This window comes from Glycine max, chromosome 6 (genome assembly GCF_000004515.6).
Source record: "Glycine max cultivar Williams 82 chromosome 6, Glycine_max_v4.0, whole genome shotgun sequence".
Lineage (NCBI taxonomy): Eukaryota > Viridiplantae > Streptophyta > Magnoliopsida > Fabales > Fabaceae > Glycine > Glycine max.
Window position 1 is genome coordinate 50,294,239 of NC_038242.2, and position 27,358 is coordinate 50,321,596.

The following is a 27,358-nucleotide window of genomic DNA, read 5'->3' on the forward strand; positions in this document are numbered from 1 at the left end:
CAGGTTATAAGAGTGCCTCAGTAAGAGCGTGAGTAGATCAACAGGGAGACATAAGAAGCTGTATATACTGATCTATAGTTCTCTCAGTTTCTCTGGCAAGAAAAAAAAATATAAAATAAAAATATGATCTCTCGCACTATATATAGGGTTTGTTGTTAGTTCAGGTAGCAATGGCTATCTGTGAGAGGTGGAAGTGAAGGGAGGACAAGTCTATCACTGGAAAGAAAGCACGATCAAGAAAATAAAAAATGAGAGGGATATTGTGTGTGTCTCTTGGAATTTGTGTGGAAGAATAGTAAGCACAAAACAAACATATTACATCCTGTGGGTAAGGATAATACAAGTTATAAAAACACTCTCTAAAGAATCTGGATTTTCCTTCTATTCCTATCTAGTGAGCAGTAGAAACAAGAAACATTATGTATATTTATTGATGTATATTTATATATAGTATATATATATATATATATATATATATATATATATATATATAGATATATATATATATATATATATATATATATATATATATATATATATATATATATATATATATATATATATATATATATATATATATATATATATATATATATATATATATATATATATATATATATATATATATATATATATATATATATATATATATATTAAACACTTTTATTTATTTATTTATTTTTATCAGTATGTATTTATCACTTATAAATCACCTATAATTTTTACATTTTTCTTTTTTTTCCCTCTCTAACTTTTGAATAGATTTTGATGTCTAAACCTTTTCCAAATTTTTATACAGATAAAACTTATGTGCAATATCATAAGTGTTTTCTAGGACTGTTTTTTTAATAAAAAAAACCAACAACACATTCTCTAAATACTATTTATTATTGATCAAAATTTATTAAAATTGATAAAATTGTCTAGTTAGTCTCAAACTTTATATAATAAACTTCACTAATTATTTTGTAGTTTAAATAAATTTTAGTCAAGTAATAGAGAATGTTTTACTAAGTTTCATTTTCGATTCAGATTTAAGTTTTATCTTGGTAATTCATACATCAACCTTTTTAAGTTTTATCTCGGTATTATGTAAGTTATTAATTGAAACTCTATAATTTCAATATAAAAAACTAAAAGCACATGATACTTCATTTTGATTTTCTCTTTTTTACACTCAACTTGCATGTACATTTCTCCTTTTTTTATACTTACCTTATGTCTTTATTTTTCTCTCATTTTCTCATTATCACTTATTAAATTTATTGTTTTTCTCTTGATTCTTTCTTATCCTTTGCATCTGTTATGGTGTATATTCCATGTGGAATGAGAAAAATACATTTTATTTGCTTGTTACCGGTGTTGACGTAATGGAACAGCTTCCACACCCTCATGGAAAAAAAAAAGGTTAATTAACCCTTACACAAATGAGGCATGGTGGCCCCTCCTAGGCTCCCACTCCGTTCCTAGACCCTACCATTTCCACAATCTTCTTCAATTCTAAACTGTAATGACGTTGTTGTGATGATGATATTGGGAATGAGTGACTCTGGATCTCGTAGAGGTTCTGTTGGGATAATTGATCCTGATCATATGCCTAGTCTGAAAAGCTAGCAATTGGCTTCTGTTGATGTCTCTTTCTAATTAATTCTGCATAAGTGATGGTTGTTCGACATATAATTAGGTTAATGATACAATATTTGCACACCATATAATTTCAGACACCTAATTTCAAGGTGGTTCCTACGCAGAATTAGAATGGTGGTATCTCTAATGATTATCATTGTAAAAGTGAAAATCCTAAAGCCATAATTATTTTATTTGCAGTGAGACAAAAGTAATAGATAAATGCAATACTTTAAAGTTATTAATTAAGTACTGGTACTTTAAGATTGTAGCTGCTTACGTATTAATTCCATATGTAATACGTAACTTCTACTTATATCTTTTAATTTAATTTTCTTTTTCAATTCTGATCAATAATACCAATATTATATGTTTTGAGGGTTTGGTATAGGTAACTTATCATGGAAGGATGATCAACTTTTGTATTCAGTTCCATATATGTACTGTACTGTATAAGGGTTGGAGTACTTGTTGTACCACTATTTAATACACTACTTTCTTTTATTAAATAGGTAAAAGAAATACTAACAACTATCCTTATTGTATTAGTTAAGAAACTAAAATGAATTTTTTATTAAAATATACAAAATTGTGTTGTTTATAATTCTTTTGTATTCTCTAATGATTTCTTCAATAAATATATATTGGTTTTATGTGTGTTACATATCATTTATGGTTTTTCTCGCATTACAAGGTTATTTTTATGGTTTCCCATCGTTTCCTAGGTTTTTGAAGTTGAAGGCTCATCAATGTTTCTCCAATGAACTTATCAAAATGAGGTGGAAGAAAGCAAGACATTAAATGATATGTAGTGGAAAAAGCTTACTCAGAAGAAACATTGTGTTTTCTCATAAGTAAACTTCTTTTGTTTGCATGTAGTTTAATGTCTTAGTCTCTTCTAATTCTTTTTCTTAGTAATTTGATCCACCTTCAAAAGCATATAAAGAATTGAGGATAAATTCAAATCCTTTGATGGCTCATCATGTAATTCATCTCCAAGCTGGAAATTTCAGTGGCACGAATAGCTAATTAAGCAAAGACCACCTTATTGATTTCAATCTTGCCAAGCTACGTATTGTTGATGGAAACGCAGGGTGAACTCATTAGTTACCTTGGCTCATTGTTGTAATTATTCACTGTGTACGGTAACAATAATAAGAGAAGCACGAGAAAAAAAAGAGGGAATGAACAGAGGAATTTGTGAGCCTAAAGGACAAGATAAAGGAGTTGATATTGGAGGGTGTCCTTCTCAACTACATCTACACCCCTAACAACAACAGAAACGGTTATCAAGGTCGTGGTTGGAGCCGTGGAAGTCATCGTGGAAACCGAGGACAACAATCCCACAGCGGACCTATCTTTGACAAACCAGTCTATGATGATGACATTTTTGACGATATTCCCAGTCTCAAGAGTTCTTCTAAGGTCTCCTAGGACGACAAAATTAAGCAATGGTTTTTAGTTAATTTTTAACCTTATTAATGGCTATTAGCTAACCATATCCCTCAAACAATTCAAAGGGTAAGTTTGTTAAGAGGTAAATATATGACTCTAATTTCATAACTTCTGAGTTGTAATGAGTGTTATTGTTACTTTTAGTATATCAACGGTTAATGTGTTATGCAAAAGATGAAAAAAGAAAAGAATATTTAAGTATCAAATGAGTTACTTGCTTGGATCATTGTTTGAAGATTTGGAGGAGAGGAAGAACAGTTATTTGCAAGTCTTATGTTCTAGTTTATCATTATAATTGTGGAGATTTTTCTTTGATCTAGAGACCTGTGGTCTAGATCCTGCAGAAGATAAGACATTAATTTCGGGTGTTAGAGTAGTGCTTTAGAAGCTAGGATTTCGTATATAAACTGAAAGCAAGGAGAAGATTATATGGTTTCTTAGGACATATTTGGTTCTCTTAAATACTGTTTTTGTTTTAAAGATGGTTTCATAAAAAAATCTACACTCTTCAAAAGTCAAATTCTAATTTAAATTTTATTAAGTTCTAATATTATTTTGAAAATAAATGTTTCTAAAACTAAAATACAGAAATAGATAAAAGTTATTTTGGAAAGAAAAAAGAAAAAAGAAATACACATATATAAACAAAAAAGAGAGGGAAGAGATAAGAATTCTCCGAACATACCTAACTCAAGTAAAATATGTAGATGTATAACAAGACATAACAAACTTATGCTTATTAATCCCAACTATATCATTTATCTAACCATTATGGTATGAGGATTGATATTTTTTTATCTTATTAATTGGTGTCTTAGGACACGGGTTAATAAATTAAAAATAAATAAATATAGTTCTAAAAGAGTTCAAAATTAATTTTATGGTTTGTCATGTTCAACATGTATATTTTCATGGTTCCTCCTAACTAAAACATGACAAAGTTAAAAAAAAAAAAAAACTTTTTAAGAGTAAAAATTGGTTTTTTATGTGTTGCATATCATTTATGGCATTTCATGCATTACATGATTGTTGCTATGGCTTTTCCTAACTCTTTCTAGGCTTCCAAAGGCTAATCAATTTTCTTCAAAGAGCTTATCATGAAAGGTAAAGAAAGCAAGACACTAAATGACATACGACAGAAGATAACTTAAAAGAAACTTAATTAGTCATTTCTCCTCAGTAAACTTCTATTGCATATTGTTTAGCTCCTAGTCTCTTCTAATTCCTTTAATATAAGTTCACTATTTTTCTTAGTAAAAGTTAATCCCATGGGCATGACCCAAAAATAAACCCTAAGCCACATGTTTCAACATCTGATAAGAGAAAACAATAAACAAAATATTGAAGCATCATACAAATTCCACAGACAAAATCCCAAAAAAAATCCTAACCCTATACGCTTTGGCGTATAACAAGATATGACAATTAGACATCAACATTCAAATAATTAAACAATTTATAAATCAACAATTGAATAGAATGGACAGCTTAATAACATCATTCATTGTCAAACAAGAATGCCAACAAGGGATACGTACAATGGAAGAGGCTTGCTAATAACCAAGATTGTAATGGCGGTGCAAATAGGAAAAGAAAAAAATCTTGCAACATTGAAGCACAAAAGAGTCTCAATATAATAAATATTGTAGTAGTGGCTAGTTGGTGTAATTTAATAAAAGAAATAAGGATAAACTTATTGCAACATGGCACAAACAAAGGATGAACATGAATAACAAAAGAAGAAAACAGAAAAAATAAATGGAAGGTAAAATATGTTAACCATTTAAACTTTATCAACATGTATAACAATAGCTAGGAAGCCACTTCTCAACAACTATCTTTCCAAAGCATTCACTCATCTCTTTATTTCAATATTATAACAATAAACATACACTAAACAAAACAAGCTTACATTCTTGACAACTATATTTGTTCCAACAATACCATATACATACCTAAGAAATCACATAATAATCACAATTCAACTATTCCAGACAATCAAAGCATAATCACAACACAATCACAGTTCAATATCATGCTCTCCAAACTCTGCCAAAAATTAAACCATAACATATCAAAACATTTTACTCAATAAAAGATGCACTAAATACATGGTAATAGGTAATTAAACATTGATGGAATAGTAACAGTACTTTTCAGCCAACTTCTTTTGCATACAAGTAGCTAACCAATTTAGGTCCATTTTCAACATTAAGAATCATACATAAACTCATCAAATAATTAATTTTTGAACACATTTAAATGAATTGAAAGAATTCTAACCAATCACAATTTACAAAACATACCCTAAACAATAGATGAAAATGAACCTTATCAGAGATGGGTGTCAAGTATTAGATTTTGGTATCGTCAATGGCGAAGGCAATGGTGGGCAAGGATAACCCTTAAAATCAAGATTAAAAAACCAATAAGAGAACAAAATGCTGAAGAAAATAATAAAATACAAATGAAAAGGAAGAGTTTTTACCTGCACTTTGAAGGGTATGTGATGGTGGTGACAAAGATAATAGCAAAAATGAGATGCGGTGGCAGAGGTATTGCTATAGGGTTTAGAGAGTTTGAAGAGTGAGAGCAAGAGGAACTTTGAAATGGAAATGGTCTAGTTGTGGTGGTGTTAGCGGCACAATGTGATGGCTGGTACAATGGTGGCGGTGGAAACTAGATGTGGCAACAATAGGGTTTCGAGGGATGAGCGAGGGCAAGATTGAGAGGGAGTTAGGAAAGGAAATAAGGGAGAGTGAGAGGGAGTTCAAATTTGTAACGTCATAGAATCAATTCAACATCAGCTATGATTCAAAACCTATGTTGAAAATCGAATTCGACTTCAGTTCTTAGAGAACTGATGTAGAAAGGTGGCGTAAAAACCCTTTCTGGTGTAGAAGTGGCAACAATGTACTCGTAGTGCAAAGTGCTGAAGCCAAAGTATGGGATTTTGGGGGATGAAAGGGTATTTAGTACATGATCTTGGTGATGGAGAGATTTGGGGAAGATGACTGGGAGAAATAGTTAGGAAAACTGGATTGATAAAAACATCACTTTGAAAATTGGAAATGAGATGACAGTGAAGTTTTGGCTTGAAAATTTGTTGGAAGAAGATACTTCGTCAAAAAAAATACAACATGCTATGTATATTTTAATTCAAAACAACAACAATTTGTTATTGCAAAAATGGGGAGGTGGCAGGAATTAAGGTTGTTGTTTGAGACCTAAGTTGGAGGAGGGAGTGATTTGAGTGGGGAAAATATTAGGTGGATAGGTTTATGGAAGATATCAACACGATAAAACTCAATCAAGGGTTTTAGGATAAAAGGATATGGGAATACATAGCACAAGTACCTATTCTCTAAAATCAGCATACAATGCAGAACGAGGGATCTGAAAAAGCTGATACCTCTTTTTACCAGTGTTTTTGTGACATCATACCATCAAATGTAGCGGCCTTTGGGTGGCGAGTGTTGATTGAAAGGTACAAACTAAAGATAACCTCAAGAAGATCGAGAAACATTAATGTACAAGATCTTGACTACAGCTGTTCATTCTTCTGCCATTTAGAGGATGAAACTACTACTCATTTACTATTTTCATTCAGGTTCTCATATTGTGCTTCTTGTCAAATATAACATTTTGCCCAACTTTTGCTATTTTATTTTGCAATGGCAAGTTTTCTTTGCGGAAAGAACTATTTCTTACTTGGCAAAAGGAAAGAATAAACTAAATACTCAACCTTGGTAGTAACATATTCTTTTAAGTACGCAAGCAACTATCATTTACAACAAATTTAAATTTTCTGGTTCCTACTTCTTTGACGTACTTTTAATTTGACACTTCTTTTTATTTTTATCTGAAAGATCTAAAACAAAAAACATAATTAACCATATATAATAGATGTTATCATTTTAATACAATAAGTACATAGAACTTACACGAAGATAACATATCAAACAGCTTGTTATCAATAATTCTCAAGGACTTTTGGTTGTCTTTGAGTAATCAATTTGATTATACGCTTACATAACAACTTTGTACTATAATAAATTAAAAAGAACTTAAAATAAATAGTGCAACCTCTTCAAATTAACCACACCCTTAATCATCGAGTCCAAATAAGAAAGGAATCCCTGTGGCTGGTAACCATGATTTCCCAGCAATAAAATTCTCAACTGTGAATTTGGATGCTTCGGTTGCACTTGTTATGGCATGGTAACCACCCCATTTCACTCTACCTCTTGTGGAACCCCTAGGACCAAGGTTCTTGTACTCTCCATAATACAAAGTGTGGAGGGCAAAATCGCCTTTCCACTCCAACCACCCTGCAGGGTCTACCAACAAATCAAGGTAAGTTTGCAAGAACACGGTCCTTGAATATTCCCTCCATGGCCTGCCCAAGAAGGTTTTGAAGGAACTCAGCACAGGAACTAGGTCTTCAGCAGCCATGACACGCGAGTTTTGAATGCAAATCCCAGTGTTTTGATTAGGATCTGTTCTACCTGTTAGATATAATAAAAAATTTAGAATTTGAAAGTGGAGCAATTAAAATAGGTTATATATGTATTTACTAATTACTACTGTAAAGTGGAGCAATTAATTTTTAAACTCATACGGAGTAATTAGAAATTTAGAATGCAATTCTGTCATCCAAATAAACTGATGAATAGTCAAGTTAAATAAGATTGTTGACTTAATAAATATTTTCAAAAAATTGGAAACTCACATTTACTTAGTGATATAACTAAAATGGAGTATTGTTTACTCTGAAAATTGAAAATATCGGAGGTAAAATTTGAGTTTAAATATTTGTAAGTGGTAAATTAATAACAATTTTATGACAAGTAGTCTAATAGGTTCAACAACAATTATTAGAAAAGACTTTGATTCCATTTTAAAATTTGGGTTTAAAACTTAACTCAACAATCACTAAATGATCTGTGATCTAATAATAATATATAATGGGTGAGCCAATAAATTCAACAACAACTATTAAGATAGACTTTGATACATTTAGAATTTGAATTTTAAACTCAATCAACCCCAAATTCTAGCTTAGAAAGTAAGGATTCTCACCCATTTATGCATACTATTACTATTTAACGTGAGATCTCTTATAATTGAAGTGATTCAAATTGGTTGAAGTACTGATAAAATATCGATCAGAAATAAACGCTTTGGTATAAATAGATAGATTTATTATACTTCTCTTATATTTTTTCTTCCTTCAACATTACCTTGTGCTGTTATAGCATTTTTCTGTTTCTGCATTGGCCTTCTTGCATATATATTGCAGGATTGGAAAACCACAGCGGCATTGCCAAAGATGAAGTCCACAGTGCCATAAATGTTGCATTCCTTGTAAAATTGCCTTTGGGAGTGGACATAGAGAGTGTCTTGGTAGCCTTCAAATGCACAGCGATAGAATACAGAGAGGTCAGCACCACAACGCAGTGCCACTGCTTGGTGGTTTTCTGGGCCTGCTGTGTTGCGGAATGTGATGCCACGTGCTATGAACCCATCTCCTGTCACAGCTGTAAACAATAGAAGTTTATATCTTGTGATTGTGGATTTCTTTTTAATTTAATTAGCAAAGTCTATGATTTTTTTTTTCTCAAGAAAAAAGAATTTATAAACAGATATGATTGCAATCATGGTTTTAAAAAATTGCCGTCAGAAACCGCAACCATAATGTCAAAGTATTTTGACACTCAAAAATTGTATTACAGTTATAATTATGATCACATCAATTACATTTTTCTGCAATTGCTCATAATGTCATCACAATGCGACCCGTTAGCCCAATTTAAAATCATGATTGCAATGTATGGTACTCCAACCATATATATACATAGTAACAATCCACACATATAAAGCAATGAATTAAAAGTCTATGAATATACAGTTGCTTTTGTGTGAGTAAAGCAATCAAACCAAGAAAATAAAACAGGTTTTATGAATAGCTAATGCCTTTAGGGAAAAGTTTGGTTTTCATTAATGTCTTGGTTGGAGTGTAAACAGAAAAAAAAATCTATATATTAAAAGAATTTTATCTTCATAATGAGTCCATTTAATTTGAATTACTTAGAATCTAAGTTTTTAAATATAGAAAGTCTTAACACATGCTAAAAGAAATATAATATCTAGTTAAAAAGAAATAAGATAATCATTGTAGACAGTACAAACTTATATCATACCCAAGAAAAGTTAAAACTTGCGTTGAAAAGTATATCTTTTGGACATCAATATGACGTGGGTTTTGTTTAGAAAAATCTCATCTTGTGAATAAACCCTATATTGATAAATACATAAAAAAATAAAGTTTTTTTTTCATAAAATAAATTGAAAAAGGAAAGAAAGAAAGGAAGAAACCACACTGATGATATGATTTTTCTTTGACCAACATTATTAGTATCAACGGAAGTAAGCTAGAAGAAGCTTCCCACCAAGGTGGTGGCTGTTCACTCTTAATTAAGAGTACACTAATTCAACATCATGATCTGAACCAATTAGGTGTGTTCACTGTAATTTGAAAATCGAATTATATATCATTGTTAATATTTTTAAGCATCGAAATTACAACTTGAATTTTTATTTTCTTTATGAATTTTCAAAACTCAGATTAAATGAGATGAAACGACAAAACAAAAATGATCCATGGTCACCTAAATCCAATTTACACCTTAAGAGAGAAAGAGATAAAAAAAAAAAGGAGAAATGTAGAGGTAAAAAGTAATAGTGTGACATAATAAGAAATTGAATATAGGGGAAAAAAATGAGTGTCAATAAGATATATAAACTATACAAACATTCATATGCCATTATTCTTAATTCTTAGCAAAACTCTTACCAACCGTGGCCGAATTAAAAGTGGTAGAACCTCCTCCAACACTTCGGCTACCAGAAATGATGGTGAGCCTTGTACCATCACCATACAACATAATATTCTTCATAGAATTCCCAATCTCAATGTTTTCATTGTAAATCCCACGCTTAACATATATCACAAACCTCTTGGCCTCATTTCTCTTGGGAATTGCTTTCAAAGCTTCTTTGATGGTCTTAAAATCCCCCGAACCATCTTTAGCCACCACAAAATCTGGTGATAACGATGGTGGTGATGACTCTAGAAGCTTCCTATCATTGGGTGGTAACCATCTTGGTAAGCCATTTTTGTAAGTCTTTTTTGGAGGAATAAATGAGGAAGCATTGTTTAGAGCCAAGAAGTCGCTTATGATCTCTGAGACATTCTTGTTGGGAATGAGGGATAGAACATTGTTGCCAACACCAAGCTCGTGGAACCCGGTTTGGCACGTGTCAATGTTGGTTAAGGCTGTGCTAAGCCATGTTTGGAGATCATAGCTTGTGCTTTGTTTGGTAGGGTTAAGTGCTTGGTTGAGGATGTTGATGGTGTCTTGATAGAGGGTTGTACAATCTGACCACGCTGCTTTTTCTTGCTTGCTTCTACATTTTGAGCCCAACCACATGATGTGAATTTGAGCTTTCACTGATTGGTCCATTGCAATTTGAAGGATGAAGTTTTTAAATTGAAATGCACTTTTTGGGATACCATCTTGAAGACGATGACTATTTATTGTGACAAAATGCTTGCATGTTTGAGGATGTGGGGTTTGGTTGCACCAAAAATCAACGGTATTGGAGAAAATGCTTGAAAGGGTTGGGGAAGACAGAGAAAGCAAGGATATGAAGACAATGATTAGGCCAAGACTTTTGGCCATTTTGCTGAGCTTTCTCTGAGCTAGGTAAAAAAATGATAGAATTAATGTTCATGACACAGTTAGGGTTCTTATATAAATAGGTTAAAACTTAAGAGACTCAACTCAAAAACAACGCGGTGATTAAAGCCGGCAAGGTTAATTTGTAGATGAATGAAAGTGATGTTTAACATCCATAAATCCAAATAAAATTTGTTTGAAGATTATATATACTGTACTATACATAGTTTTAGGATGTATCACTTGTTAATATATGTATTTAATATTGACATTTAAATAATTAATTAATTTAATTATGTGTTGATCTCATGATGAACGTTGAAGGCTGTGTAGATATATCAACTAGCTAGAGAAATATTAAACTGATTTTGACTGATATAAATCTATTAGGTATGTTTCTTTGGGGTTGCCAAAGGGCGCTAAATTAGGTGCCTCTATGGTTGACTGGGTTGATCAAACCAAATACTTTCGAAGACACGATCATCATCATAGAGTTGCATATGCATACAATGCAGCTAACATATATCTATTTTGTTGTAAACCTTTTTTTTTTGTTAGGAAAGTCCCTTGCTTTATATATACCATGATGCTCTTACATTGAGGTGAAAAAACAAAAACAAAAAAAAATGTAGAGTACTGTAATTTTTGAATTTTCAGAGAGCATGCAATTCCAACAATATACGAGAGGTGAGTATGATACTGGATATATTTTGTAAATTTATTATGAGGATGACCCTAAACGATGTATGAAGAGCCTTTAAACCCTTTCGTCGATTCGGATTAATTGAGCGTGGAACAACCTAAGAATAAGTATGTTACCTGTTCCCTAGCTAACTAACCAATATAATACCTCTGCTAGCTAGCCTAACCTCACTTCAAAATCATTTCCAATCACCAATGTTGTTTTCTTTTCAAATATTTTTTTACAATGATATATGAATAATACAGTATAAAAAGTGTACAAAAGAATATTACCTATAAATGTTGTTACACAAACTACAGTCTAATAACTAAATTTTAAATAAATAATTGGCGCAACAAAATGTAATCCCACCATATAGCATAAAATCTCAAAGACCAGAGGTAAATGGCACGGTTGCAGAAGCCAACCATGTTGGGCCAGCAAGGAGGCGTGTGACAGTAAATTGCGACGCTTCAGCTGGGCTTGTAATCACATGAAAACCAGGCCATTTTACTCTATTCCTAGGGGAGTTGCTAGGTGCACCCAGCAATATTGCTGGTGCACCCAGCAATTTATTGAAAGTACCATTTTGCCCTTTAAAATAAAATTATAAAAAACGCAAATGTAATTTCCGGAAGACTTTTTTTCGAACAAATTCTTCTTCTCTCCCGGAACACAGATTCTTCTTCTCTCCCGGAACACAGCTTCTTCTTCTCTCCCGGAACAGCTTCTTCTTCTCCCGGAACCTGCTTCTTCTTCTCTTCTCCGTGAAGCTTCTTCTCCGCGAGGCGCGCCAAGGCTTTCTTCTTCTTTTCCGCGAACAGGTTAGTTCCCCTTCCCCTTACCCTTAGCTTGTAATGTGCATCACTGTTAGCATAGCAATGGAACCTTAGCATAACAATGGAACCTTAGCATAGCAATGGAACCTTAGGGTAGAAGACGAGAGTACGCCGGAAAAAATGGCGGAAAAGGCTGACGGAGAAGTCTTCCGGAAGACCCGTTAGGGGTTCTTCCGGAAGTTCCGGAAGAACATTTTCCGGAAAGTTTCCGGAAGAAGTGTTCTTCCGGAAGTAACCAAACGTCTTCCGGAAGAACCCTTCTTCCGGAAGACTCCCGGAAAACCTCTTCCGGGAACTTTCCGGAAGAAGTGGTTCATCCGGAAGAATTCCGGAAGACGCGCACTTCCGGAAGAACTTTCAAAGTTCCGGAAGACCTTTCCGGAAGAACCCCTTCTTCCGGAATGTTTCCGGAAGAACCACTTCTTCCGGAAGTGGTTTTTTTGTTTTTTTTTTGTGTCTTTTTTTTTAAATTTTTTTTAAACAGAAATTGTTTTGTTTTTTTTTAAATGAATTATTTTATTTATTTTGGTTATTTTGTTTTTTAGATTTTATGAAAAATGAAGTTTGGGTTTTTGATGTCATATTTTTTTTATAATTTAAATTGTGTATTTTTACTAAATATTAATTTGCAAATTAATTTTTTTTTATAAAAGTAGTTGTGTTTGTTTTTGTTTATTGTTTTTTTTTAAATTAGTGTTTTTTCTTTAAAAATGAAGTTGTCTATTTTTATAATTAAAGTTGTGTGTTTTGGAAGTTTTATAAAAATACTAATTTTTTATAATTAATTAGTTTATTTTATTATAAATGAAGTATTTTATTTACTAAAAAAATTGTGGATGTTTACTAAATAATTTTTTTTTTACATTAGTTGTTTAATTTTTTTAAAAAATTAAGTTGTGGATGTTTAGTAATGAATTATTTTTATATTAGTTGTGTTTTGTTTTTATAAATGAAGTTGTTTATTTTTTTTAAAAAAAAATTAACTTGTTGATGTTTACTAAGTAATTTAGTTGTGTTTTTTTTTAGAAACGAAGTTGTTTATTTTTTTTTAAAAATTAAGTTGTGGATGTTTAGTAATGAATTATTTTTATATTAGTTGTGTTTTTTTTTTTTATAAATGAAGTTGTTTAATTTTTTTTTAAAAAAAATTAAGTTGTGCATGTTTATTAATAATTTTACTTTACATTTGTTGTTTTTTTTTATATAAATGAGTTGTTTAATTTTTTTTAAAAAAATTAAGTTGTGCATGTTTATATATAATTTTATTTTACATTAGTTGTTTTTTTTATATAAATGAAGTTGTTTAATTTTTTTTTTAAAATTAGGTCGTGTATGTGTGAAAATAATTTGATTTAAGTTAGTCTTATTTGTTTATAAATAAAGTTGATTTTTTATAAAGAAAATTGTGTATATTTTGACCGAAAAAAATACGTGTTCGACATGATTTACAGATCATGGCCAGAACACGAGGTTTAGGTCGTGCCATAGGTAGAGTTGTAGGCAGAGATAGAGCTGCTGACGAGGATGCTGGCGATGTTCCCGAGAGGCGTAGGCCTACTGCCTCAGCCCGTAGGCTACGCGTTCATCAGATGACTACGGAGGGACGTGATATGGCTGAGGACGTCGCTGACATGACTGATGATGTCCCTGAGCAGCCTACGGAGGCACCTGAGATGCGTGCGGACGCACAGGGTGCTGATAGTGGTGAGGGGTCAGATGGTGATGATGCTGCAGAGGGATTCCCTGGTGGTCCACGTGACCCGTCAGTGCTCACATCATTTGCCGAGCATGTTGCACATGCCGTGTGGAGTGGACAGGTATTTTAATTTGTTAATTATTTGTCATTGTTTATTTATTTGTTTATGATTAATTTTTTTTAATAATTGTATAATTTGTACTTCAAATCAGGAACGTCCTGATTTGAAGTTAGTGTCACATGGGAGGAAGCTGACACTGATTGGGAGGCCAGTGCCTGAGATTGAAGGCCTGGTGGCTGCCACAGGATTAAGTCCACTGATAGATTGTTCAGTTATTACTGGCGATCCTGGACTTATATCCGCATTTGTGGAGAGGTGGCACAGTGAGACTAGCACCTTCCACCTTCCAGTAGGAGAGCTGACGATCACATTGGATAATGTGTCGTCCATTCTACATTTGCCCATCACTGGCGCCTTGCACAGTTTCCACGCTCTTTCTACGGAGGAGGCCAGATTCTTGCTCACGGAGTTGCTAGAAGTGTCTGCGGAGGAGGCCAGAGTCAAGACAGCACTCACACGTGGAGCATATGTACGATTAGGATGGGTTCGTGACATTTATGAGACCAGATGTCAGGCCCGGCGGTGGATTGTCGCAGCTCGCGCTTATTTGCTGCACCTTGTCGGTTGCACTCTTTTTGCTAATAAGAGTGCAACATACGTGCATGTGGTCCACCTTGACGCTTTCCGGGACCTCGCTCATAGTGGTGGTTACGCTTGGGGGGTTGCCGCGCTGGTTCATATGTACGACCAGTTAGATGAGGCTTGTAGGACCACCACCCGACAGCTTGCGGGGTACTTGACGCTATTTCAGGTAAATTTTGTGTTTATTAATATGTTAGGTTCGATTATGATTTAAACATATTTTTATGTTATGTTAACCTCAATTATTGTGTAGTGCTGGATCTATGAGCACTTCCCTAGTGTGCATCAGTGCGTGACTGACGATACATACCAGGAGACGTCCCCACGTGCTTCCCGGTGGTTGACGTCGAAGGCGCACATGAAGGGCATCACAGGAGCACCCTACAGGGCACGTTGTGATGGTTTGACCGTCACAGATGTTTCCTGGTTGCCGTACACGGAGCATCGGGGTGTTAGGGCGTTTCAGGAGATTTCATCGTTCCAGGGTCAGCTCAGATGGGGTCCTATGATCGTCGCAGTTCGACCGGAGAGGGTGGTACGCCAGTTCGGTTACATCCAGAGCATCCCTCCGCCGCCTGTTAGTGCACGATTGTCACAGGATCAGATAGATGACAGGTGGATGGAGTTTGCGGATCACTTAGTACCTGCGGGTCAGCCTTGTTTAGTGCCTGGGCAGGTATCTGCAGATTACATTGAGTGGTTTTTCCGCATATCTCACCCTTTCATGACACCGACCCAGGCAGCTGACCAGCAGAGGGATGCACCAGCTGCAGACCCTGAGGACTACATACAGCCGCCCAGCCCCCAGGTTCCAGTGGCATTTGACCCCCTCTCCATATGTGGTAAGATTATTTGCGCGTTTAATGTTTTATGAGTTGTTGTTTATTTTGAATTTCATAATAAATGTTTTTACTGACTTTGACAGGATGATTATGAGGGATATGAGGCGATTGCACAGAGGTTGGAGCGTGTGCTCAACCTTAGGATAGTCACTGCAGGCACAGAGTTATATGACATTATGCAGGACTGCCTGACGATTGCGAGAGGGGGACCCAGTGCTGATGGGACGGTCAGGGCTCGTCAGAGACGCCGCACGGACCATTGATCATTGTATTTATTTTGTTGTGTTGTAGTTGACATGAATATTTGTAATTATTACAGTTTTTGTTTAATATAGTTGACGTGTTTTGCACAGTTTATTATTTTATAATATAGTTTGTTATTCCGATTGTTTGTGGTCCTTAAGCGAAGTTTACGGTTGTTTTAAATTTATTTTTAAAAAAAAGGATCCTAGAATCATGAGTTTTGTTTGTCAGAATTACATAAAAAATAAAAGTTTTTAAAATGATTAATAATTCATAAGTGAATCTTTTTTCCATGTTCAAGTACCCATGTTTGTAAGAATTACATAAATGAACCCTTTTTCCATGTTTGTAAGAATTACATAAAAAACATAAGTTTTTAGAATCATGAGTTTTGTTTGTAAGAATTACATAAATGAATATTTTTTCCATGTTCAAGTACCCATGTTTGGGATTTTTTTGCGTGGGTGTGGCAGTGCCCTGAGACAACGGAGGACGGCCATTTCTCATGTTTGGACGTCAAAGAATCCAAAAAAAATAGTCCTGTTCCATGGTTCCGTCAACTAACACGTCAAAACAAAGCCTCAAGATCCAAAAAAATACGAAATGAACCCTTTTTCCATGTTCAAGTACCCATGTTTGGGATTTTTTTGCGTGGGTGTGGCAGTGCCCTGAGACAACGGAGGGCGGCCATTTCTCATGTTTGGACGTCAAAGAATCTAAAAAAAATAGTCCCGTTCCATGGTTCCGTCAACTAACACGTCAAAACAAAGCCTCAAGATCCAAAAAAATACGAAATGAACCCTTTTTCCATGTTCAAGTACCCATGTTTGGGATTTTTTTGCGTGGGTGTGGCAGTGCCCTGAGACAACGGAGGGCGGCCATTTCTCATGTTTGGACGTCAAAGAATCTAAAAAAAATAGTCCCGTTCCATGGTTCCGTCAACTAACACGTCAAAACAAAGCCTCAAGATCCAAAAAAATACGAAATGAACCCTTTTTCCATGTTAAGTACCCATGTTTGGGATTTTTTTGCGTGGGTGTGGCAGTGCCCTGAGATAACGGAGGACGGCCATTTCTCATGTTTGGACGTCAAAGAATCCAAAAAAAATAGTCCCGTTCCATGGTTCCGTCAACTAACACGTCAAAACAAAGCCTCAAGATCCAAAAAAATACAAAATGAACCCTTTTTCCATGTTCAAGTACCCATGTTTGGGATTTTTTTGCGTGGGTGTGGCAGTGCCCTGAGACAACGGAGGATGGCCATTTCTCATGTTTGGACGTCAAAGAATCCAAAAAAAATAGTCCCGTTCCATGGTTCCGTCAACTAACACGTCAAAACAAAGCCTCAAGATCCAAAAAAATACAAAATGAACCCTTTTAACAATTAATTTTTTGGACCACTGAAACAACGCATTCAACTTTATTATGGGAATTAAACACGCCGTAAACATATAAAGGTTACATCAACGAAAAAACAAAAAATTAAACATGACATTCAGTTCTTTAGCGACGTCCCACTGACCTCGTCTTCAACATATTTAGTAAAGACAGCTAAAATTTCTATTGGTCCATATTTTTTCCAGTAGTTAGATTGTACTAACACCTTCAGCAGTTCTTCGTTGGTGATCAGCTCATTTATTTCATATTTTATAACCGTATCTGAATACTCAAACCGAGCTGGTTGGCGGAAAAACAATCGTCTTACCGTTTGTGATTCGTGAATTTCAAGAGGGGGAATCCCTTTAGGTGCAACTTGCTTGATTAAATTCTTCAGTTCATCGATTGTACATGTTGAAGGAATTTGAAATTTCTTAGGATTTTTTCCTGTGAATGCGCAACCAACAAATTTGTTCTGCGGTGGCATGTTCCATTTGCCGTTGTAATACAGGATCGCGTCATGAATACGAGGCATAGTGCGTTCAAGTAAGTTTATTATTCCATCTGGTGTTCTTCCAACGGTGCATAATAACTCAATCGGACCAACACAAGAAAATTGATCATTACACATTAACATTGTGTTGACATCGTCATCATTTATCAATTTGATACACTCAAAGCGAATTTGGTTACCTGTATCGGTGAATGGCTTCCGGTAGTGAATTTCATCCAAAAATTGTTTGTCGGATAGCTGAAGGGTATTGTGTATTCTGGTTTTTAGGCTTGCAAAATCACACCTATTTGGTACTCGAATGGGCACCGGAGTTGAAGTTTGGAAGTAAACCCCAGTATCATTGTGAATAATCGATCCATTTGGATAAATGAAAGCCAACCTTGAGTTGACAATCGTCTGACTGCTAGTTTCTCCTAGAAATGCCATAGTTTGTGTATCAGTTGGGAGATTATTTGAAAGCAAGATAATGTGTGATTTAGTAGCCTAGTCTGCCATATATATAGATGGTTGTGACCGAGCCTTTGTTTAACTTTGTTTACAAAAAAATAGACACGCGTAAATGTGTAGTCAAGTCAGTCAATGTGTTGTCGCTAATGTGTAGTCAAGTCAACCAATGTGTTGTCGAGCGACTGCTAGTTTCAAAATGTGTACTGAAGTCAACCAATGTGTTGTCACGCTCAAACTGTAATACGCATGCATGTCATTATGTGTTGTCAATTATGACAATGATGTATGCTGCACGCGTAAATGATTTTTGTTGGACCAACAATTTCCTTGCTTAACCAAACGAGTAGTTGATAATATTAATTGGTTAGTGACGGGTTACAACGAATTATATCGCATAATGAATACAAATAAATAAACAATGAATGTTTAGTCTTCATTTAGGTCTACATAGTGTGTTTTGAATGACATCAAGCTTGTGTATTCCTGCATTCTACTAATATATGGAATTGCCCATTGCTTTGCCTGAGAATAACAATTGGTTGACCACAACAGCGCTGGGGGCGGCAACGGACAATGGTCTTTCAAATAAACCTGTTGTACATGAACAAACATTATATCATGTGCTGACCGTGCCAAACGAACCAGCGAAGTCATTGCATAATTGTTACACTAACTATGTTCAATGTACCTGAACAAAATGATTTCCAAACACGTGACCGACACATATGATGCGGTGGCCATAAGAGTCAGGTGGTGGTTGACTTCTAAGAGGGAAAAATGTCATGCTTTGTTGTTGGGACAACGATACAAGGATTACGTTATACCGTGAAGCAATCACATATCCCATGTCTGTTATATCCATCCACTTGTCCACACTAACCTGAATGAACCAAACATACACATGTAAGTAATTTAAACATTGTTATTAAAAAAAATTAACCTAAAAACATACCTTTGAAAATCCATCAACAAGTAGGGACAACTTTAATTGTTCAAATCTCTCTGTGCCACCGAAGAGGTTCATGTACTCATGCGACCACCTGCCAAGTTCTTTAAGCAATTCATTACGCACTAACGGCCACGAATCTTCCCCCATACCTAATAAAGCGCCAATGGACCGATATCCACAGTTACCGTCCGCTTTCACATCCACAACGTCACGAATGAAACCTTGAAAGAATGACGCAAATTAATCCAACATCGGGATGATCCTTGTTGGCTGACGCGGTTGAGAACATGATGCACTTCGTTTCACTGGAGAGTTGCTGCTTTGAACAGAATGAAAAGCATCAACATACTCCCAGTAAGACGGATCACGCTTTGTGGATGTTTGACTTCTTTTCATCGGTTTCTTCGGTGCACCTTTAGTGTTCACCTTTGATGGAGGAGGGCACATAGAGTTATGATCAGGGTATGCGATTTCTCGAAGTTTACTCTTCAGATTTACTTTGCCAACCACATCAAGTTCATCAAACCTTTTAGATATGACCTCTATTTCTTCCTTGATGGTGACTTCCGTCTCACATAACCCTTGGTCTGAAAAGCAAAGTCTCCTCCAAAAAAGATGGACTGACTCCAATGGGATGCTGGTAGCAGTATACCTAGAAAGCTCACATGCACAAGGAAGCCCGTGCGTGCTTCTCATCACACAACCACAAGAAGAGAGATTGTTGCCGAGATAACGTAGACGGTCAATCTCAGAAGCAATCTGATTTAAAGCATCCCTCGAAACCATCCCAAGAAGCCTCTTGTATAAGGTTTTTTTATATACATGGCCAACCACATGCGTACTGGTTTCAAAGGATGCTTTAATTTCGACGTGTTGCAGCGTGATCATGTTGTTCATGGCATCCCAAACACTACATAGGTCTCCAACGCTATTTTGTAGTACTCTTTTGAGAGCCCAATGAGCTGATTCAACCCTACATTTAAAATACACAACAAACATGAAAATATACAACAATTAAATACCATTTAATATTAATCGTTACTAACAAATAAAATCAGTTGTTAATACCTGTTTGTTGTTGTGTTGCCTAGGTGCATGACCTTATTCGTCCATGCTGTAATAAATTTTTCCTTGTGGGGGATAATCCATGTGTCGTTAACATAGTCAACGAACATCGGCCAAGGCGAACAAGCAACTTGAAACTTCTGATATGACTCATGGAACTCGTATTCGGACGGACAATCAACCAAAGTACCCCAGTTATCCATTACATAGTCCCACGCATTTTTTTCCCCGATTAAAGATTTGCACTTCGCCTTCACATTCTTATCGATATGAAACCTGCACAACAAATTAGTAGACTCGGGAAACACAGTTTTCACTGCATTCATCAGTGCTAGGTCTCTGTCAGTGACAATAACAAGAGGGAGGCGATCGTGTCTTAAAAATAGGCCTCGAAATCGTTCCAAAGCCCATATAATATTATTAACACGCTCAGCCTCCAGATATGCAAACCCAGCAGAGAATGTTATCGCCGTTGGTGTCACTCCAACAAAGTCAAGTAGTGGGAGTCTGTACCTGTTTGTTTTGTAGGTACTGTCTATAAAAAATACCAGATGACATGCATTGCATAACTTTACTGCATCTGGGTGACACCAAAACAGATCACGCACCACAACTTCATCCTTCAATCTATGCCAATGAATGTATTGATCACGTTCGAGAAGCTTCATCAGATGCTGCATTTCGGTATCAGCTCCTCTTATTGAAGAACGATATGCACTTCTTGCATTGTAAATTTTCTTTATCGTGGTGTAACTGTCGGCATTGTGTTCCTTCAACGTTAGCAAGATATTTTTCGGTTTCACCATCGACTTTGTCATATCAGCAATAATTTTCTTTTCTTCCTTAGTCAATCGCCCAGCGTATGGATGTCCAACTAAGGACTTCGCCAATTCATGATTATGAATCCCACAGATCAACTTCACCATCCAACCTTCCCCTCCACGCACTGGTTTCCCACGAAGCCTGAAGGGACAACCACATTTCCTACTCCCGGTGTCTTTTCTAACGAATTCTTTATTTCTACACTTGTACGTACCACTCCTTTCACACCCAATTAACACAAATGAACTTCTTCCTCTGCTATCGGTCTCTGTGTCAGATCTCATAATCACTGCAACAAATCCATTTTCATGGGCAACTGTTCGAGCCCATTGCAAAACATCATCTCGAGTAGCGAATACCTACAACGCAACCCTAACACATTAATTTTCATACAAACCATCAATTCAACCAATGACTCAAATTATCTATGATTACCTGAGATGTATTAAAAGCATTTGAACAATCGACATGTGGTTCATTCACTCCACATTCTTCTTGATTATCATAATCATAATCCATATGAACTTCTTGTGACATCGCAAAGTCATACCTCCATTGATCTTCGTCCATCTTAAGGACATATGCATCATACACAAGTACATTCAAATTATCATATAACCACATCCAAAAATTTACTACACCTTAAATAACAAACATATTAATAGGACATATGCATCATACACGACTATATTAAAATTATCACTATATTCTAAATTTATAACTACATTATTTACTTAAACTAAACTTATCACTATAATAAACAACTAATAAAATCATTTAATATTATACCATTATACCTAATTAAATCAATAATCCACAACATATATAAAACAGAAATAAAAAAAAATTATAAAACAGAAATATATATATATACCATTATAAAACAAAAAAATTATAATCCACAATATATATCATTATACCTAATTAAACCAATAATTCATTATTAACTAACAGAAATATATATATATATAAAACAGAAATTAAAAAAAATTACTAATAATTTAACATTCCGGAAGAAGGTCTTCCGGAAGTTACGAATGCAAATTCCGGAAGAAGGTCTTCCGGAAGTAGTTTCCGGAAGAACTTCTTCCGGAATTTGCATTCACCACTTCCGGAAGACCTTCTTCCGGAAGTGGTCATTCCGGACCTTCCTCCTCCTGTGCCTAAAATTTCTTCCGGATACACTTTTTACTGTTTTTCTTCTCTAAAAACTAATCGGAAAACGAAATAAACGCGTACCTCCGACAAAATAGGAACAACAGCCACTAATAAAACTTCAAATACGGAACACGGGACCACCAAATCTTCAAATACTTCACTTCACGGGACCACCAACAGACTGCTGAAGGGACCACCACCGAAACAACAGCAAACGGAAGAAACAAACAAAGCAAACGGAAGAAGAAACAAAGCAAACGGAAGAAGAAACAAAGAAAGCGCAGCAAAACACAGCCTGAAGACGTTAATTTAAAGAAATTTACACAAGGGCAAAATCGTCATTACATACGCATTAAATATTATTTTATTTTTACTTATTATTATAAAATAAAAATTCTTTTTTCTTCATTTTGTTATAAAACAATAATCACGTTTAGGAATTAATTAATTTTTATGGTTTAAATTAATATTTGACATGCGCGTAAAAAACAAATTATAAATGTTAGTCATAATTACGTTCACTAATTATTTAATTATTTATGCATAATAATATTAATTATTTTATTATTTAATTATTTATGCAGTATTAATTATTTTATAAATTAGTTTATGCAATTAAAAGTAAATTATTACAAAATAAAATATTTGTTAAAAAAAAAACTAACTTCCGGAAGAAGCTTCTTCCGGAAGACAATGGAATTCTTCCGGAAGAAGCTTCTTCCGGAAACATTCCGGATGACGTTCTTCCGGAAGTTGTCTGTGAGTTCTTCCGGAAGACACAAATTATTCTTCCGGAAGAAGATTCTTCCGGAAACTTTCCGGAAAAATTATTTCCGGAATTTTTCCGGAAGAACCTTCTTCCGGAAGAATAATTGCTGAAGGGCAGTTTCGTCACTTTACTGTTTGCTGGGTGCCCCAGCAATAATGTTGGGTGCACGTAGCAACTCCCTATTCCTAGTGGATGCTCCAGGTCCATAATTTTGGTACTCTCCATAATAAAGTGTGTCTTGAGCAAACTCAGGCAGTTGCTACGCACACCATCCATATTGTTGATACACCCAACATAATTTGTATAATTTTCATTTTGTTCTTTCGTAAAATTGATATGGATTGTTCAATATCCGTAAGCCTCATAAGCTCAATCTATAAGCCTCATTTATATGAGGCTTACAGATTGTCCAATCCATATCAATTTTATGAAAGAATAAAATGGAAATCATGTTGATTTGTTGGGTGTACCAGTAATTGTGCTCGATGCGCGTAGCAACAGCCACAAACTCAGAATCACCATGTGGAGACCAACCCAAAGTGTTCACCAATGTGTCCATGAATTTTCATGACCACAACTCTAGAGTTTTGTTGCCAAGGCCTACCCAAGAAAGTGTTGTATTTGTCAACAACGGACCTGAGGTCTGGTGCGGCCCGGATTTGAGAGTTGTGGATCGAAATTTCAGTATTTTGGAAAGTTCTCGGGCTTGGGCCGTGATCATGTTAGCTTGGCCCTCAAAGGGTTTTCTTGAAAAAGAAAAACAGTTTTGGAATACTACTGTAGCATTACCAAATATGAAGGTGTAACATTGGCCATAAAATTGGCGCTGTGCATGAGCCATGAGGGTGTCTTGGTAACCCATCATGCCACGCCTTGTGAGGACCGGCAGTGTTTTGGAAAGTGATGTCGCGTGCGATGAAGTGAAGGCCATCTATCCCTGAAATTGAATAATTCAAGAGTATTGAGTTAGAAGTAAGGCAAAGCATTGGACTATAGAAAAAAAATGGTAATAACTAATCTTTAATACTTTATTTTTTAACACAAGTAAAATTCACGTAAATTTCATTAAATATGTGGTTCTCATTCTCTATTATGAATTTCGCCAAGTACAAAATGAGAATCACATATTGCTGTTGCATTGCCGTAACCGCAACAACCGGTAATTGCAGTGTGATTTTCAATCACACGAAATGTTGCAACGCATCTGCAACCTAGATGGAATGAAACCGCATTAAAGCTGCAATATAGTAGCTTAGCATTTTTTCTGTTCCACTTTTTTGTAAATAAAAAAGACACAAAGATTCAGATTTCAATTTTTCTACTATAACTTCTTCTAAGAGTCAATATCTGAATGGGTGTGGCCGAAGACCCTGTGGAGTGCGGAGTGTTGCGACTACTAAATCTTAAAATTAATGAAAAGTTATGTTATCTTTAAAAGATATATAGACAATTAGAATACTTATAAAATTATTTTTCATATTTAGTGTAATCATATAATAATTTCATGTCACAACAACCGCAACATGCATGGCAGAAACAGCAACCACAATCGCAATCATCGCAATTTTAGAACCATGAATTATCAATGTAAGTAAAAGGAGCAAGAAAGAGAAAGAAGAATATCACTTACCAGCAGTTGCTGAGCTATAGGTGGTATAACCATCTTGAACACTTCTGGCACTGGTGATTATGGTATTTCTCAACCCATCACCAACCAGCATGATGTTATCATATTGTGTACAGGAACCTCAATATTCTCTCAATACACTCCTTTCTTGACATGTATCACAAATCTTGTTTTCTCTTTCCCCTTTGCCGCAGCATTGAGAGCATCTTGCACAGTCTTGAAATTCCCCGAACCATCTTTCGCCACAGCAATGTGTGCCTTTATCGTTGAAGACTGTAACAGTTTCCTCTCATGCGTCGAAAACCAACTTGGAAACGCAGCTTCTGGTTTCTCTTTCTTGTGATGTTGTTCAATGAAGTCCATGTTGATGGCCAAGCTGCTCCTTATCATCTCAGAAACATTGTTGTTGGGAACCTTGAAATCTTCAACACCAAGTTCAACCGTGCCAGTTTAACACGTTTGAAGGTTTGTGAGAGCAGTGCTGAGCCATGTTTGTGCATCAATGGTTGAACAGTTTTGCTTCTCATGAAAGCATTCAAGGGTGCGGTTGAGGTGGAAAATGGTTTTTCCATAGAGCTTCAAACAATCACCATGTACGGTTCTGTGGTTCTTTGTTGACATGTTGTTTTGGTCAGAGTCATGTGCTTCTTTTTGCGTGATGAGGGCTTGGTTTAAGACATATTGAAGAAGCATTTCCCAGAAGATAGTTTTGTGCTTGATTTGGAAATGATGACTCTTCATTTGAGTAGTGATGTAGTGTTTGCATGGCACAGGGTGTGGGGTTAGGTTGCACCACCAATCTATGTTGCTGGATGAACCTAGTCCTCTTCTCGATGATGAGGCTATTGTGAAAATTGAAGATAACAATAGGAGTGTGAGGAATATTTTTTTAAGGGTTTCCATTTTTACTGAAGAAATTAACAATGAGAGTTGTAACTTGTAAGTTGCACTTGCACCACAAATAATCTTTTATGTTTTTGGTTTGTTATGCTTTTGGTAATGAGATGTTACTTATATATATATATATATATATATATATATATATATATATATTTGGTTGGATGTGGAGTGTGAAAGGGGTAAACGTGTGGGCTGAATTGAAAATGATAGGGAAGAATGACACATACAAACTATGAATGCAATTGCAAGAAAGAGATGAAAGGAATACAATCTTATCTGGTAGGAAAATTAATATTTTTTAATTGCTTGAAGTAGTGCAATTTAGGGCTTGCTTAATCTGTTTTAGAGGGTACAAGTCTAATTGTTATTTTTTTTATCGGCAAAGAACATATTATATAATATATCATATAAAATTAATAGGGGTATACAAACCAATGAACCCATACACAAGTTACACTCCTTACACAAGTGGTTGATTTTTTTATAAAGGTTCATTAGATCAATAAGAAAAGAAAAAGCAAACTCCTTGGCCTTAGCACTTAATCGTGACCTTGATCTAAATTCAATCAAGTTCATCATTTACTCGGCATTTGCATCTTTGTTCTTGAAAACAATATTACTAATTGAGCTCTTTTATTATGAGACCATAGCAGCGTATGTGATCTTGAGTCTTGACAATATAATCACACAATTAAACTATGGTTTTGAGAATAATATGGTTGAGTTGGCCTGAAGTTGTGTGCTATATATCTATATTCATGTACGATGGGGAGAAAGGAAATATTGTATATATTATCCTTTCTTGAGTAGACTTCTTCCAGCGTAGGAGAAGGAGTAGTTTCTTTGAACGTAGTAATCATTTTCACTTAATTGGTGGGCGTTTGTCCTCGCAGGCGTTATGTTTAAGCATATATATATTTCTATAATTTAGGGTAACCCATGTTGTGCAGTAGTTTCAGGAATAAGCAAAATTAAGGGAAGTATTTATGAGCAATTTTGACAAAACGTTATATATTTTAATCATATTGCTAACATATATACTTATACTGTGTGTCAATGCGTTCATGGATATAACGGGTTCCACTTTATTTTTTTAATGATAATAGTTGATAGCTTTTTTTCTTTTTAATGTTAATTTCTGCCTTAGTCCTTCCATGCCAACACCAATAGCGGAGCAAATTAAATGTGCCAAATTTATTTGATATCACTCTATAAGGAAAATGACATATACTTATACAACAAAAATTATCACTATAAGTATAAAATTTGTAGCTAAATATATAAAAGACTTTGCCCCCCAAATGTTTTTGCATCAACCTTAAAGGAGTCCTATATTGACTAAATAGTTTATTACTATAAATTTTACCTATGGATATAATTTTAACTTACAATTATATTTATCTATCACTACATATAATAATTTTAACTTACAATTAATTGCTTGAAGTAGTGCAATTTAGGGCTTGCTTAATCTGTAGGTAAAAGATCTTTTGCAATACAGCGATGATAACCATTAGGTTTATTTCTAATGTCTAACTTCTAATGTCTAACATGATAGACTTAATTCTTGTAAAACCTAATCTATCTACTTTCATATTTGTCTCATGCTTTTAGTATTAACAACAATTTTAAGACCTATTAGCCCATGAAGAGAGACATAAGACCTATATAAAAACTTTTATTTAAAATAGGCCTTTTAGTAAATTAAAAGTTAGGTTTTCAAATATAGATCATATTAGACCTAAATATAAAACTTATGACAATTAATAGATAAACTCAAGCTTTGAATTTTTTGCATAGTTTAAGCCAATATAAATATAATTTTATTGGGCCCAATCTATTTTCATCCCTCCTTATGATATAGTCAATTGAGTTAGATATTAATGGGTCATTTTTAAAACCT

At 34.7% G+C, this 27,358-nt stretch overlaps 1 protein-coding gene, 1 long non-coding RNA gene and 1 pseudogene across 2 annotated transcripts; all 3 read right to left on the reverse strand.

Moving 5' to 3' along the window:
- Window positions 1–7,030: 7,030 nt before the first annotated feature.
- On the reverse strand, window positions 7,031–10,948 carry LOC100776412 (pectinesterase). Its single transcript, XM_003526330.4, has 3 exons — window positions 9,938–10,948; window positions 8,325–8,621; window positions 7,031–7,589 (listed from the first exon to the last, which is right to left on the reverse strand). The coding sequence occupies exons 1-3, from the start codon at window positions 10,824–10,826 to the stop codon at window positions 7,189–7,191; spliced, it is 1,587 nt and encodes a 528-aa protein (XP_003526378.1). The 5' UTR covers window positions 10,827–10,948; the 3' UTR covers window positions 7,031–7,188.
- A 945-nt stretch (window positions 10,949–11,893) lies between these two features.
- Window positions 11,894–25,516, reverse strand: LOC100799879 (probable pectinesterase/pectinesterase inhibitor 60; annotated as a pseudogene).
- LOC121175093 (uncharacterized) lies at window positions 18,657–18,987 on the reverse strand. Its single transcript, XR_005892125.1, has 2 exons — window positions 18,854–18,987; window positions 18,657–18,756 (listed from the first exon to the last, which is right to left on the reverse strand). It is a non-coding gene; the product is annotated as an uncharacterized lncRNA (long non-coding RNA).
- Window positions 25,517–27,358: the final 1,842 nt, after the last annotated feature.

Bases quoted from the DNA above. Each gene is read 5' to 3' on its own strand.
- LOC100776412 (XM_003526330.4), bottom strand. From the start codon at position 10,826: ATGGCCAAAAGTCTTGGCCTAATCATTGTCTTCATATCCTTGCTTTCT. The intron at 8,622-9,937 runs GTAAGAGTTTTG...TATTGTTTACAG, and splicing joins TTTTAATTCGGCCACGGTTG to CTGTGACAGGAGATGGGTTC. The intron at 7,590-8,324 runs GTAATGTTGAAG...TATATCTAACAG, and splicing joins AAATGCTATAACAGCACAAG to GTAGAACAGATCCTAATCAA.